The sequence below is a fragment of the Bacillus rossius genome, chromosome 5 (genome assembly GCF_032445375.1).
Source record: "Bacillus rossius redtenbacheri isolate Brsri chromosome 5, Brsri_v3, whole genome shotgun sequence".
Classification (NCBI taxonomy): Eukaryota; Metazoa; Arthropoda; class Insecta; order Phasmatodea; family Bacillidae; genus Bacillus; species Bacillus rossius.
This window is the reverse complement of record NC_086333.1, coordinates 8,638,939-8,655,961: the sequence shown is the minus strand read 5'-3', so window position 1 is coordinate 8,655,961 and position 17,023 is coordinate 8,638,939. Positions and strand designations below refer to the sequence as shown.

Sequence of the window (17,023 nt, the reverse complement as noted above, 5' to 3'; positions counted from 1 at the left end):
TTTGGGATTAGCCCAAAATAAATGTAAGCATATCTCAACAAGTATTTAGATTCTGTATTTGTCAACATTTTAATATATGCCACGTAGCCCATGGATGTTAATGCCCACCCACCTTCTTGAAAATTTGTCGTCATAACCTCCCAAATACACAATGTAAATAAAACAATATTTTAAATATTTTAATCTCTGATAACTGAATATACTGCTTTAAAAGCCATTATAGGTGCAACTTTCATGTTTTTTTGTATTAAATAACAAAAGAACAACAAGAAAAATACTTACTTTTGCTTGAAAAAACACAATAACTCTTTTCACAAGGGCATAACGCGCTCGAAGTAACAACAAACACTGACGAAAACGTTACCATATGAAAGATGTTTTATTGACTCATTTTAGTACCCCCCACCTTCCGGAACCTTTTAGTTTTAGAATTATTATCGTTGTTAAAACCGTACCCTGCTACAACTGTCCCCGTTTGCCCTTAAATTAATGATTGAAAAAATAATAATTTTAACAAACGCATCAGTATTTCAATTATTGTAATGTAACATTTGCATAATCTTATTACATTTTTAAAGCATAAACATATTATTTCCAATTGATTTTAACGGAATTGGCTTGAATGTTGTAATTTTCGCGGTGGTCATTGTGTCGCTACATTTCAATCTTTCATATAGTTAGTTCACAGGAAAATTAAGTAGTTCTTGATTTTTTTAAATATTTACTATAGGTAAATAAGTTTAAAAAAATAGGTACGACCAATTACATAAACAAATATTGATTATTTTATGGAAACGATAGGTTATTAATAGTAAAAATAATTCTAAATTAATGAATAATCGGCATCGATCGTATGAAATTTATACGATAGTTTATGTATATTCAAAAGTTTTGTTTAAATAAAGTATTGTGCTATGACATAGTCACTGTAAAACCTTTCTGTAACTCTAAGCCAATAAAAATATAAGTATTATTAGTACCTACAGTTGAACATTGTTTCAATAGGTGATCATATATTAAGCTGTTGGAAAAAAATATTATAATTTGTGCTGTGTATGTAATTACAATGTTTAAAATATAAAATAATAAATATAAATTTAATAGTAGACTTACAAGTCATTGTCAGATGTAAATACTAAGACATATTCTCGTAGTTAACCACCATGTTGTCTTGCTGACATGCTCCAAACAGTAGCAAATACTCGTTCTGGAAAAAAATCTCTTCCACTGCTCAGTGAAACCCTGGAACAGATTAAATTTTTAAAAGATACATATTTTACATAAAAATGCATTCTTATATTTTAAAACTAATCTTTTGAGTTTTAATAGCCAGTAAAATAGGACATACAAAGAATAAAATAATTATATGGCAGAGAAAAATTTTATAAATGGGTTAGTAAAAATATATTAAATGTTTTCATTTTATTTCGAAATAATTCAATTAATTACTTTTAGTTCCACAAACAGTGATTAAAAACAAATATTGACAAGCAAAATTATTGATATATTCTTCAGTGGAGAATGTAAACCATTTTGAGTACATCAATCATCAACTTAATTGAAAAAATTTTTTTACACAGAATACTACCTAAATAGTGTGTAAAAGGGGCAGCGAGCCCTGGCTTCTGGCTGCAGCGCCGTGAGCCCCTCAAAATTCCTCAAAAATTACTCAAAATTACTCAAAAATTAGCGTTTTCAGGAAAATTTTCTCGTTTTCTTCCTCAAAAATTCTAAAATTCGGATTTCGAAAAACCTCAAAAGTCTTTTGCCTTAGAAAGAACACAAAATCCTAAAAGCGTCTTAAAAGTACTAAGAGCTAGCCGCTCTAAGCCGCAGACGTCATCTAGGATTATGACGTCACCGTTACAATAAACCGTTACGGCCGCCATCTTGAAAATCTTTATTTATTATCCGATTTTAATGAAAAATAATAATATTTATAAAAATATTCAATTAATAGAATTTTAATAAAAAATATTTTTAAAACATACTTTTTCGACATGGAGCTCGGAGTCCTTCGGTTCGAACCCAGTGAGGGCAAAAAAATAAATAAAATGTCGTCCGAACCTTCTTCCAAGGAAGCCGCTGACAGACTGACTCCCCCCACCACTTATGTCAAAGTATATATATCGTCACCTAGTATGACTTCATGTACGCCATATTGAAAATCCGTAATTTTATTACTAGAAATTCCGAAAATATTCCAAAAAAATATTTTAAATATCGCCTACTTCAAATGTTTAGTTATTTAAAAGATTTGGGTCCTCGGTTCAATTTCCGACGAAAGTAAACCAGTAATTTATCAATATATTTCAGAAATTCTCATTAAAACGAAATAAAAATGTCTTACGCCACACCCATTGTTTTGCATTCTGACACCACTGTATAAATTATCGTTACAGATGCCATCTTAAAAATCTTTATTTATTAACCCATCTTAATGAAAAGAATGTTCAAATTTCATCAAAAAATTGACTTATTAGAATACTGATTGATTAGATGGATTCCCGTCCTTGGTTCGAAACCGGTAAGAGCAAAAAATAAAAAAAGACAGATCCTTCCTCCACAGAAGAAACCTATAGAACGACCTACCCCCACCAACAATACAAAGGTATACATCGTCAACTGGTATGACGTCATGTCTGCCACCTTGTCTTCGTCTGCTAGAGTGCGCTGGCGACATGTTAGTATAATTTTCTGTTTTCCATACATTTGACCTCGACTGTTGGCATTGAACATTGACCTTGACCTTAAACATTGACATTGACCTCGAACTTTGACCTTTACATAGAACTTTGACCTTGAACTTTGAATATGAACTTGAAATTTGACTTTGAAATTGAATTAGACCTTGAAAATTGGCCTTGACCTTGAAATTTGACCTTCAACTTAAACTTTTACCCTGACCTTGAAATTTGACTTTGACCTTGACGACCATCATGTATTCGACATTTTGTGTTCAGTACATGCTACCAGGAGCAACCATCTGCTAGAGAAAATTGCCACCATCTTTTTTTTCGTCTGCTGGAGGACACCATCTTGTGTGTGTACTCGTCTTACCTATAGAGTGCATTACAATCATGCTAGTTTTATTCTAACCCGCTAGAGTGCAGTAATTATTTATTATTACTGATGTGCCCGCAATATTGAAATTTGGGCGCCATCTTGGAATCGTGAAATTATTTAGCTAGAAATTAGGGGGAAAATCCTAAATTCATTAATAAATTTGCAATTGATATACTTAATAAAATCGACGAATCCTGTTCTTGTTCCGATCCATGGGCGATGCAAAATATCTTAACTTTATGTAAAAAATATCAATTTCAATAATAATTGATAAAAGTCCTAAAAGAAGCATAGTTTCAAAATCAACCATCAACCTATAAGCCATTACGGCCACCATCTTGGATATTTGTTTTTATTAACCTAGAAAATCGGGATACATTCCAAAATTCACAGAAAAAATAACTCATTAATATATACATATTGAATCGATGGATTCCTGTCATCGGTTTGCTTATTAACCAGTGACAGGTGTAACTAAATATTAAACATATTTAATATTTGGTTTTCCATTACGTTTCGTGGAATTTATTAATCATTCACTCTACGAAAAACAACTCAAGTCAATATACCTGACCATCTAAATAAATACAGTGCCGCTATGCGTTACGTGAAAGTCAAGTTTTTTGATACTTAGAATAACCTTTAAAATATTCATGTACAAAACCATCCATATATATTTAACAAGCATCTACGAACCGCGAGACAGGGTCATGAACAATGTCAGACATATAGACCCTGAACGCAGTAGGGTAGAGTGGGGTAATTCCGATCATCGGGGTAATTCCGACCACTATCGATCTCTGAAATACCGATTTATTTGAGTCGTTTGTACGATGCTATGCTCTTCCGGAGGATAAATTAAGCACGTTCATATAGTTGGCGCGATTCTTCCTGCGTAGAGACAGCCGCAAGAGTATTTTGTTTATTTCGTCGATAATTCTTGTAAGAAATTTGGATCATATTATGTAAGGTAGGTAATAAAGTAGCCATAAGTAAAATCTGCAATTATATGTACACAAGTAAACAGGATTAATATGAATAATAATGAACTTACAAATTGTTTTAACTTACCTTAAGTTACAGAAGATGCGAGTTTGTTTACACATGGTAATTCGGGGTAATTCCGATCAGTGCTGATCGGAATTCCCCCGAATGATCGGAATTACCCCAAATAGCATTTTAATCAATAAATTTTAATAAAATAAAATATTTTAATAACAATTACGTAATACACTGTTCACAGATGCCTCGACATAGAGTACGAACAATACAAAAAGCATCATGGAATGCTGAAGATTATCAAGACAGATGGTGCCCCAGGTTCTTTGTATCAGTGTTCGAAGTCAGGCTGGATAAATGAGGAACTATTTTAGCATGGCTAAAACATTTCAGTGCCTTTTGTAAACCAGATACTAACAATCCAGTATTGCTTGTTCTGGACAACCATTCCAGCCACATATCTCACGAGTCATATGAATTTTGTCGTCACAATGGAAAAATCATGCTGTCTCTGCCTTCACACACATCCCATAGAATGCAGCCTTTGGATGTTGCTTTCTATGCACCGCTGAAGAAGGCCTATCACGAAGCATGCAGAAGATGGATGGTAAATCATCCCCACGAAAAACCTCAGTTCAGATGAACTTTCAGGACTCTTTAACATTGCGTTTATGAAGGTAGCAACAATTGAGAAGGCAGTCAATGGTTTTCGGAAAACGGAAATTTTCCCTCTAGATCCAGATATTTTTTCTGAAGAGGAATTCTTTCCCAGTTACCTGCAAGAGGTGGATAGGTCTATCATAGAAGGAGGAACTGAAAATGTTACCAATGTCACTTCTCCTTTTATTTCAAGTTCAACTACTGGGAACAGAATTGTCTCGCCCAATATGGATTTTACACATTCCAGTTGTGCTGGTCCTTCGTGTTCTTTACAGGATGTGGCTCCAGTGCAAAAAAATAATTTCTCGGGCCGAAATAGATTCAAAGACAAGGCCTAGAAGAAAAAATTGCATTCTCAGATCCTAACTTCAACTCCGCAAAAGAAATGTCTTTAAGATGCTAGGGTAAAAAGGGCTGTTGCAAAAAAAGAAGAAGTTCGAATAAGAAAGAAGAAAGGACTTCATGGAGAATTAGGCCCAGATTCCCGGCCAAAAAAGAAACAATGTCATAAAAATATACTTCCAGTTAGTTCCTCAGAATATGATGCAGTTGCTGATCCTTGTGATGACATAGAACCAACAATAAGCAATGCCAAAGACTTTTGCATTCTTTGTAGAGATGGACATGACAATGAACTTTGGTATAGGTGCACTTCGTGTTCAGAGTGGGCTCAAGCAGAGTGCACTGGTTTTGATACACTAGACAATTATAGTTGTGACTATTGGAAGTCATAAATACCAATCACTTAAGAGTTGATTTTATCAGCTATAATTTACATAATTTTTATTTTCTCTCAACAATTTTTTTTTTCCACACAAAATATTTTAATTCATTTGCTTGTAGTGTGCTATGCATTTATTTGTGCTTTAAGTATTAGTTTAGTGACAGCCATATGTCTAAAACAATTTAAATATATTGGTGAATATAAATGATCGGAATTACCCAAACGTCGGGGTAATTCCGACCAAACATATGACTTATTAAAAAAAATTTTTTTTTTCGCAAACCAATAACAAATTATTTATTTCTAATACCCACAAGTCAAATCATAATATAGAAGAATATATATTCTGTTTTACACCTCAATTCCGTAACAAATTGTCATAATATGGACAATCTTGCTTAAGTGATCGGAATTCCCCCACTCTACCCTACACACAGGAAAAAGGAATGTAAACACATTACACACAGGAAACAGAATGAACGTACAGAACACACAGTACACACACAGGAAAACGGAATGTACACACAGTACACAAAAGAAATACATTAAATGTACACAGCGACACACAGTAAAACAGAATATACACACAGTAAACAAAGGAAACAGCACGTACACACGGTACACACATGAAAATGGAATGTACACACAATACACACAGGAAAACGTAATGTACAAACAGTACACACAGGAAATGGAATGAACGCACAGTACAAACAGTACACAAACAGGAAAACAGAATGTACACACAGTACACACAGGAAAAACGGAATGTATTAACAGTACACACAGGAAAGCAGAATGTACACACAGTACACACAGTAAATGGAATGAACACACGGTACACACAGGAAACAGAGTACATACAATACACACAGGAAATGGAACGTACACCGAGTACACACAGTAAACGGAATGATCACACACACAGTAGCGGAAACACAGGCTTAGTTGTAAATCAGAATACAATAAATAAAACATTAATTTTTTATAATTTAAATTATTTATTTCATTTATCAACATCATACAAATGCAGGTAAATCAAGTCATTATTGCATGTAGCCAGCTTACTTCAATTCTTTGTGCATGAAGGATTTTTCTTTGATGCTCGAATAGTTTCCTGCAAAAAGCGAACCATGTAAAAGTCTTAGCCGGTCAACCAATATGTTTGGAAGTTTCCATGATGTGTAATTTTTCTCTTCTGCCACAATCTTCCTTGCACGTTTATAATAAAATATTATGATCTCTGGTGTCTTCCGTTTTAACACCAATCACAAGGTCACTTTCATCATTGAGACAGTGATCATCACAATCTTGATCATGTTGATTTAATATAACACGACGTTTCTATCGTTTGAATCTCAGGACACCATCACTGTCTTCGATCTTTCCTGCTTTAGGTGCTTCCGCACAGTCTTCGATCACGTTGCCAGCTTCATAGTCACTGTAGCAATCACCGTAGAAGGCATTGTCTTCATCCAGTGTACCGTAATAATTCGATATTTTGATGTCGAAGTGTCTTCATCGTCTTCATGCTTCCTTTTTAGGAGTCCATAATTTTACAACTTATGGAGGATATACTGAATATAGGCTTGAATGTATTCTCACTTTTCACGGGGTTGATACTTTTATTAGTTTCAGTCTTCCCGAAGCCATCAGCATCCTTCAATTTATGTTCTTCGTCACGATCGGGTGAGCTAATACCATCTTGCTCAGGACAAGGAAAATTATTTACATCAACCAGCACGCTCTTCCTTTGTGCAGTGTCTTTATCGATGTCCTCTATGCCGTAAGTAGTCTTGGCTTTACATGTTCTACCAGATCTTTTTAAGCTGTCAATTCGTGTTGACAAACTGCTACAACGATAACAGCTTATCATTTTGAGTAGTGGTTTTTTAACACAATCATTCTTCTCATTACGTCTGCCATTCCTTCTCATGACAAAATCTTTGCTACATTATCTACAGCGGCTTCCTTGCGATTCAGCTGCAGATAACAAACCATGATCTATGGTAGCTTCTGTGACTAATGTTAGATGCAAACTGACAGTTTTACAATTAAAACCATTACTTAAATAGAATTTTTAAATATTTCATCAGCGACAGTTAATTTATCTTATGCAAAGCATAAAAACTGATTCTGCTAGCTTGTGAACTTCTCATTGATGTTCAAATATAGGCTTCTAGTACAAGCCAGAATTTTTGTATTTAATTGGTTATTTTAAAAAAAATATTAATTTTTTTTCTGTAATTTTATGATATCAAAGAAAACTTGTGGCAGTTTTCTCCGTGTGCTTCCGATTATTCTTGTCAATATGAAGGTGGTTTTCTCCTTGTTCTCCTGATTATTTTTGTCAATATTATGGGGGGTTTTTCCAAATTATTTCAATTATTCCTGGCTAGAAATCTGATGGTTTTCTCCAAGTGCTTCTGGTTACAATTAGAAATCGATCTCTGCATGAAGAATTTTTTTACTTAATGATTCATACCATTTTATCCTGTGTTGAAAATAAATTTTATTTCTGCTACTAAATCAGAACTAACAATATTTTTATTAGGTTTATTTAAAAAAACATTACTCAGTCAAAAATATGTGATAAGTTGGATAAGAAACACTATCACGAAGAACGAACTTCCTTCTCTTAGTTGGCTGGATAAGCCGTCCTTCTTTTGCGATCGTTAGTGAGCATTCCGCATCCCTCATAAAATATATAATATTTACCTGCAAGCAAAATATGGCGTCATCTGTTGTTGACAAGCATAACTACTTGCAAACAAGTACCTTTGTATGAGAAAAATTAACTCTCGCTGACAATATAATTTAAAAAAATCTATTTAAGTAATGGTTCTAATTGAAACTCTTAGTTTTGCATATAACAATAGTTACAGAAGCTACCATGGATCATGGTTCGTTACCTGGAGCTGAATCGGAGGGAAACCGCTGTAGATAATGAAGCAAGGATTTTGTCATGAGAAGGAATGGTAGATGTAATGAGAAGAATGATTGTGTTAAAAACCCACTACTCAAAATGATAAGCTGTTATCGTTGTAGCAGTTTGTCAACACGAATTGACAGCTTAAAAAGACCTGGTAGAACATGTAAATCCAAGCCTACTTACGGCATAGAGGACATCGATAAAGACACTACACAAAGGAAGAGCGTGCTGGTTGATATAAATAATTTTCCTTGTCCTGAGCGTGATGGTATTAGCTCACCCGATCGTGACGAAGAACATAAATTGAAGGATGCTGATGGCTTCGGGAAGACTGAAACTAATTAAAGTATCAACCCCGTGAAAAGTGAGAATACATTCAAGCCTATATTCAGTAGATCTTCCATACGTTGTAAAAATGATGGACTCCTAAAAAGGAAGCATGAAGACGATGAAGACACTTCGACATCAAAATATCGAATACTTATGGTAAACTGGGTGAAGACGATGCCTTCTACGGTGATTGCTACAGTGACTCTGAAGCTGGCAACGTGATCGAAGACTGTGCTGAAGCACCTAACGCAGGCAAGATCGAAGACTGTGATGGTGTCCTGAGATTACAACGATGGAAACGACGTATTATATTAAAAAAAAAAAATTATCAAGCTTGTGATGATCACTGGCTCGAAGATGAAAGATACCTTGTGGTTTGGTTTAAAATGGAAGACACCAGAGATGATAACATTTATTATAAACTTGCAAGGAAGATGGTGGCAGAAGAGATTGATTTTACACATTAGGAAAAGATCCAAACATATTGGTTGACCGGCTAAGACTTTTACATGGTTCGCTTTGTGCAGGATACTATTCGAGCATGAAAGAAATATCCATCATACTCAAAGAACTGATGGTGGCTGGCTACACACTATAATATCTTGTTTTACCTGAATTTGTTTAATGTTGGGAAATAAATAATTTAAATTATAAAAATAAATGTTTTATTTATTGTTTTTTGATTTTCAACTAAGTCTGTTTTTTCCACTACTGTGTGTGTGATCATTCCGTTTCTTGTGTTTACTGTGTGTACGTTCCGTTTACTGTGTGTACTATGTACATTCCTTTTTCCTGTGTGTCGGTGTGTACATTTGTTTTTTCCTGTGGTTATTGTGTGTACATTCCGTTTTCCTGTGTGTGTATTCTTTGTACTGTGCGTCATTCCGTTTCCTGTGTGTACTGTGTGTATATTACGTTTTCCTGCGTGTACTGCGTTTATGGTCTATATGTCTGACATTGTTCATGACCCTGTCTCGCGGTCTGAAGATGCTTGGGGTATATATATGGATGGTTTTGCACATGAACATTTTAAAGGATAGTCTAAGTATCAAAAACTAGACTTTCATGTAAGGCATAGCGGCACTGTATTTATTTAGTTGGACAGGTATATTGTGTTAGAGTTGTTTTTCGTAGAGTGAATGATTAAAAAATTCCACGAAAGGTAATAAGTAGTATAGTTTGGGGGCTCCACGGTCAGGGTCCAGAGGGAGGTGCGAGATGCCGAGCCACATCTCTGAATGTGACATCACGACGGCCATCTTGGATGATTGTGAACTTGACCTATGACCTAAACTTAGACTCCAGCGGCCATTTTGGGTCCGCTATCTTAGATCTGCCATCTTAAAATCAAATGCCCATCTCTTTATGATTAAATTTTCGTCACGGCTACTATATTCATTTCTTTCTGTTCCACTGGAGGCCGCCATCTTGGATGCCGTCGACTTTGTTTCTTTTGTTTGTTCCTTGATAGCGCCAGCATAGCTCATAATTTTTTTTGTTCTTCTGGAGGCCTCCATCTTGGATACTGTTGACTTTGTTTTTGCTGTTTGTTTATAGAGAGCGCCAGCGTCGCTCTGTCTCATCACATAATGTCGATGTTCTATTACCTCCCATAACTAATATGGTCCTTAATGACATTTTAAATTTAATTTTTTATACAAAATACATTGGAAGCGCTGTGATTCGGACCATCGCAGCTCTGATCTCTAGGTTGGAAAACATACGCATTTAACCACACGGTCATCGAGACATTTACCAGACTGAGAATTAAATAAGGTATACATAAAACTAACATGCATACATATTCGGACTTAGAATTTGTTTTATTTTTAATTTTAAGTAATAATATCAGCACCTGCTTGAGACATAACCACCATCTTGTATTAAGACGTAACTTTTGCAATTATCGTTACGGTCACCATCTATAAAATCTGTAATTTTTATGCTAGAAAATACGGAAAAATGCCTAATTCAAATGTTTTGTTATTTAATCGATTTCAAACCTTCATTCGAATCCTGGCAAAAGTAAACCAGTAGTTCATTAATATATTTAAATAAATTCAAAATAAAAAGTAATAAAACATCTTACACCATACCCGACGTTTTAAATTATGTCACTATTGTATGAATTATCATTACAGCCGCCATCTTGATAATCTTTATTTATTTTCCGATTTTAATAAAAAAAAGTTCAAAATTCATTTAAAAATTTACTTATAAGAATACTGATTAATTAGTTCGATTCCTGTCCTTAGTTCAAAACAGCTAAAAGCAAAAAAAAAAAAAAACAACAGATATTTCCTACACAGAAGCCACGTACAGACTGACCTACTGCCATCAATACCAAGGTATACAGGTATATACCATCAGATGGTATGACATGTCCGCCATCTTGTCTTCATCCGCTGGAAACCACCATCTTGTTTTCGTCTGCTAGAGTGTGCTGATACCATGTTAGTATGATTTTTTGGTTATCATACTTTTGTCCTCAACTGTTGGCACTGAACTTTGATCTTGACCTTGAAATTTGGCCTTGACCTTGAGCTTTGACCTTGAGCTTAAACTTTCACAATCACCCTTAAATTTGACCTTGAAATTTGACCTTGACCTTGAAATTTACCATGACCTTAAATTTTGACCTTGACCATGAACTTTGACCTTGCTTTTGCAATTTAACCTTGAACTGGTAATTTGACTTTTATCTTGACAACCATCATGGATCTGACATTTTGTTTTCAGTACATGCTACCAGGAGCTACCACATGCTAGAGGCCATTACCACCATCTTGTTTTCGTCTGCTGGAATACTCCATCTTGTGTATACTCGTCTTAAAGAGTACATTACCGTCGTACTTGTTTAATTCAAAACCGCTAGAGTGCAGTAATAATTTATTATTACAAAGGTGGCCGCCATCTTGGAATTTGGGCACCATATTGAAATCGTGAAATTATTTAGCTAGAGATTCGGGAAAAAATCCAAAATTCATTCAATAATCACTTATTAATTTACATATTGAATTGATGGATTCCTGTCCTCGGTTTGATTCCTGACCAGTGACAGGTGTTACTAAAAATTAAAAATATTTAATAATTTTATTTTCATTACCTTTGGTGGAATTAATTTAATATTCACTTTACGAAAAACCACACAAGACAATATACGTGAAAAAACAAATTAAATACAGTACTGCTATGCCTTACATGAAAGTCTAATTTTTCGATAATATTAATAACCTATAAATCGTTCATGCACAAAGCCGCACAAACAGGCCAAGTGTCTCCGGACAATGAGACCAGAACATGACAATATCAGATGTAAAGGCTAGTCATTTCAGGACCGCATAACTTTCTTCGTCTTTAGCTAATTACAGTCAATTAGACAATCGTGAAATTTTTTTACACACTAAAGAACCAAGTGACCTTGAAAAATATTTAAACAACAAGAGGTTATGAACTAGTAAATATTCAGGCAGTGCTGGTTTTACTACGCGCAATCAACAAAAAAGGGAAGCACCATTAACGAAAAGGCAGTCAATTTCGAAGCACCATCAACAAAATGGAAGCATTATTTGGAAGCACCATCAACGAAAAGGCAGCACATTTTGTAAGCACAATCAACGAAAAGGAAGCACATTATGGAAGCACAATCAAAAAAGGCAGCACATTTGGAAGCACCATCAACGAAAAGGCAGCACATTTGGAAGCACCATCAACGAAAATGGCAGCACATTTTGGATGCACCATAATCGTAAAGGTAGCACATTTGAAAGATCAATCATCAAAAAGGAAGGACATTTTGGTCACTTCGTGAATCAATGGAAGCACATTCTACAAAATGAAAGCTCAATGACGAAAAGGAAGTACATTCTCACGTACATTCAACTCGGTAGGATGCAATCGTCAACGTTACGTTAGGATATAATGTCGCCATCAGTCTATGAATCCATCAGTTTTTAGTTCCATAAGTCATTGGCTCCAATAGTCATTGGCTCCGTCAGTCATTGACTCCAAAAGTCTTTTTGCTCCAAAAGTCATTGGCTCCAACAGTCATTGGCTCCAACTGCCTTTTCTTCAACAGCTCCAATGATATTTGGCTAGAATGCTACGAGTCTAAGAGACTATGAGGCCACAACGCTACGAGTCTTCAAGTTTACGAAACTGCGAGGAGACAGGACTACAAGTCTACATGAATACTTGACCACGAAGCTACAAGTCTACATGGCTCCAATTGCGAAATCTGTCTTCGGCTTAATTTTCTCTTTGGCACCATCTGCTCCACCAGCATTATGTTATAAGATTACAAGGTTCTTGGTTACGTAGCTACAAGTCTGCGAGGCTCCAATGCATCACGACTACGTGAATACGAACCATGTGGTTACAAGACTGTGCGATTGCAAGTCTACATGGTTACGTGATCGCGAGGTTACAAGACTAAGAAGCTTCCAGAACACAATGTTACGTGATTACGAGGCTACAGGACTACGAAGTTTCCAGAACACAAGATTACGAGACTGAGAGGCTACAGGACTCTAAATGATTACAATAACACCATTCAGTGGTGAGAGTTAATTTATCTCATGCAAAATAACCTGTTTAAAGTAGTTTCGATTATTGACAACAGATGACACAACATGTTGATTACAGGTAAATATTATTTAGTTCTTTTATGTAGGATGTTGGTATGCTCACTAACGATCGCAAAATAAGGATGGCTTCGCTAGACACCAAGGATGTTGCATGTTAGTGCTTCACAGATGTCTCATGGTATATTATTTTAATGAGTATCTGAATAAAATTACCTGTCTTAGCCACCAAGTTTAATGCAGTTTGTGTCAAATCATATTATTTGACTGAGTAATTGTTGTTTATGTTTTAAATTCCACCTGGTAAAAAAAATTGCAATTGCTGGTTAGTAGCAGAAATTCACGAATTAAATGTAACTCCAAATAAAATGTCATTTCCTATTATCCTCGCAGACTTGTAGCTACGTAACCAAGAACCTTGTAATCTTATAACATAATGCTGGTGGAGCAGATGGTGCCAAAGAGAAAATACAGCCGAAGACAGATTTCGCAATTGGAGCCATGTAGACTTGTAGCTTCGTGGTCAAGTACTCATGTAGACTTGTAGTCCTGTCTCCTCGCAGTTTCGTAAACTTGAAGACTCGTAGCATTGTGGCCTCATAGTCTCTTATACTCGTAGCATTCTAGCCAAATATCATTGGAGCTGTTGAAGAAAAGGCAGTTGGAGCCAATGACTGTTGGAGTCAATGACTATTGGAGCCAAAGACTTATGGAACTAAAAACTGATGGATTCATAGACTGATTGTGACATTATATCCTAACTTAATGTTGACGATTGCATCCTACCGAGTTGAATGTACGTAAGAATGTACCTCCTTTTCGTCATTGAGCATTCGTTTTGTAGAATGTGCTTCCTTTTGATTCACGGTGCGACCATAATGTCTTTCCTTTTTGATGATTGAGCTTTCAAATGTGCTACCATTATGATTCTGTTGCTTCCAAAATGTGCTGCCTTTTTCGTTGATGGTGCTTCCAAATGTGCTGCCTTTTCGTTGATGGTGCTTCCAAATGTGCTGCCTTTTTTATTGTGCTTCCAAAATGTGCTGCCTTTTCGTTGATTGTGCTTCCAAAATGTGCTGCCTTTTCGTTGATGGTGCTTCCAAATTTGCTTCCTTTACGTTGATGGTGCTTCTAAATGTGCTGCCTTTTTGTTGATGGTACTTCCAAATGTACTTCCTTTTATTGATGGTACTTCCAAGATGTGTTTTTTTGTTGTTGATGATGCTTTCAAATAATGCTTCCTTTTTGTTGATGGTGTTTCGAAATGGACTGCCTTTACGTTAATGGTGCTTCCCTTTTTGTTGATTGCGCGTAGTAAAATCAGTACTGACTGAATATTTACTAGTTCATAACCTCTTGGACTTACTAAAATATTTTTCAAGGTCACTTGGTTCTTTTGTATGTATAAAAATTTCACGATTGTCTAATTGACTGTAATTAGCTAAAGACGATAAAGGTTATGCGGTCCTGAAATTACTAGTCTATACGTCTGATATTGTCATGGCTCGGTCTCATTGTCCGGAAACACTTGGCCTGTATGTGCGGCTTTGTACATGAACGATTTATAGGTTATTAATATTATCGAAAAATTAGACTTTTCATGTGAGGCAAAGCGGTACAGTATTTAATTCGCTGGTCAGGTATGTTGTCTTGAGTTGTTTTTCGGAGAGTTAATGATTAATAAATTCCACCAAAGGTAATAAAAAATAAAATATTAAATATATTTAATATTCAGTTACACCTGTCACTGGTCAAAAATCGAACCGAGGACAGGAATCCAATGATTCAATATGTAAATTAATGAGAGATTTATTTAATGAATTTTGGATTTTTACCGAATCTCAAGCTTAATAATTACACGATTTCAATATGGTGCCCAAATTCCAAGATGGCGGGAACCTTAGTAAAAATAAATTATAACTGCACTCTAGTGGTAAAGAATAAAACAAGTATGATGTAAATGTACTCTATAAGACGAGTACACAAAAATTGGTGTCCTCCAGCAGACAAAAACAATATGGTGGTAATGGCCTCTAGCAGGTGGTAGCTCCTGGTAGCATGTACTGAACACATAAAGTCGGATCCAGGATGGTCGACAAAGTCAAAGTAATATTTCAAGGTCAAGGTCAAAGATCAAAGTCAAGGTCAAATTATAAAGACAAATTTCAAAGTAAAGGTTAAATTTCAAGGTCAAGGTCAAATTTAAAGGTCAGGTGAAAGTTCAATGTCATGGTTAAAGCTTAGGTAAAGGTCAAATTTCAAGGTCAAAGTCAAAGTTCAAGGTAAAGGTCAAATTTTTAGGACAAATTTCAAAGTCAATTTTAAATTTCAAGGTCAAGGTCAAATTTAAAGGTCAGGAAAAAGTTTAAGGTCATGGTAAAATTTCAAGGCCAAGGTCCAAGTTCAATGCCAAAAGTTGAGGACAAAGGTATGGTGACCAGAAAGTTATACTAATATGGTATCAGCACACTTTAGCAGACGAAAACAAGATGGTGGTCTCCAAACGGATGAAGACAAGATGGAGGACATATCGTCATACCAGCTGACGGTATATACCTGTATACCTTGGTATTTATAGCGGAAGTTCAGTCTGTAGGTGGCTTCTGTGGAGGAAGGATTTTTTATCCTCTTAGTGGTTTCGAACTAAGGACAGGAATCGAACTAATCAATCAGTACTCTAATAAGTAAATTTTTTGATGAATTTGGAAATTTTTTCTTTAAAATTGGTTAATAAATAAATATTTTCAATATGGCGGCCATAACGATAATTCATACATTGGTGACAATCAAAAATGTCGGGTGTGGTGTAAGTTGTTTACATAACTTTTTATTTAGAATATTTTTTAATATATTATTAAATGACTGGTTTACTCTCGCCGGGAATCGATTCGAGGACCGAAATCGATTAAATAACTAAACATTTGAAGTAGGCAATTTTTTAAATATTTATTGGAATTTTTTCGGATTTTCTAGCATAAAAATTACAGATTATCAAGATGGCGACCATAAAGATAATTGCAACAGTTACGTCTTAATACAAGATGGTGGTTCTGGTTTGAGCAGGTCACGATATTATTACTTAAAATTAAAAAAAATAATTTTAAGTCCGAATATGTATGCATGTTTTTTTTATACCTTAAATAATTCTCAGTCTGGTAAATGTCTCGATGGCCGAGCGGTTAAAGGCGTTTGTTTTCCAACCTAGAGTTTAGAGCTGCGATGGTTCGAATCTCAGCGCTTCCAATGTATTATGTATTTAAAAAATTTATTTAATTTGTCAATAAGGACCATAATACATATGGTAGGTAATGGAACATCAACATTATGTGATGAGACAGAGCAACGCTGGCGCTCTCTATGAACAATCAGCAAAAACAAAGTCAATGGTATCCAAGATGGAGGCCTCCAGAAGCACAAAAAAAATATCAAGAGCGACTTTGGCGCTCTCTAGGAACAAACAACAGAAACACAGTCGACGGTATCCAAGATGGCGGCCTCCAGTGGAACAGAAAAAAATCAATATGGAAGCAGTGTCAAAAATTCAATCGTAATGAGATTTAAAGATGGCGGATCCAAGATAGCGGATCCAAAATGGCCGCCGAGATCAAGGTCAGGGTCAAATGTAAAGGTTACACTCTACCAAGATGGCCGTCGTGATGTCGCATTCAGAGATGTGGCTCAGCACCTCGCACCTCTCCCTGGACCCTGACCACGAAGTCCCCAAACTAT

At 35.4% G+C, this 17,023-nt stretch overlaps 1 protein-coding gene across 2 annotated transcripts in view; it reads right to left on the bottom strand.

Annotated features, from left to right (window-relative positions):
- The window catches only part of LOC134531575 (sodium/potassium/calcium exchanger 4), a 758,952-nt gene that overhangs the window by 640,858 nt on the left and 101,071 nt on the right, over positions 1–17,023 (bottom strand). For both annotated transcript variants that reach the window (XM_063367287.1, XM_063367288.1), the window contains exon 2: positions 1,114–1,242. In XM_063367287.1, coding sequence (XP_063223357.1) covers positions 1,114–1,120 — 7 coding nt within the window. In that variant the 5' untranslated portion in view covers positions 1,121–1,242. The remainder of the gene's footprint in view (positions 1–1,113; positions 1,243–17,023) is intronic.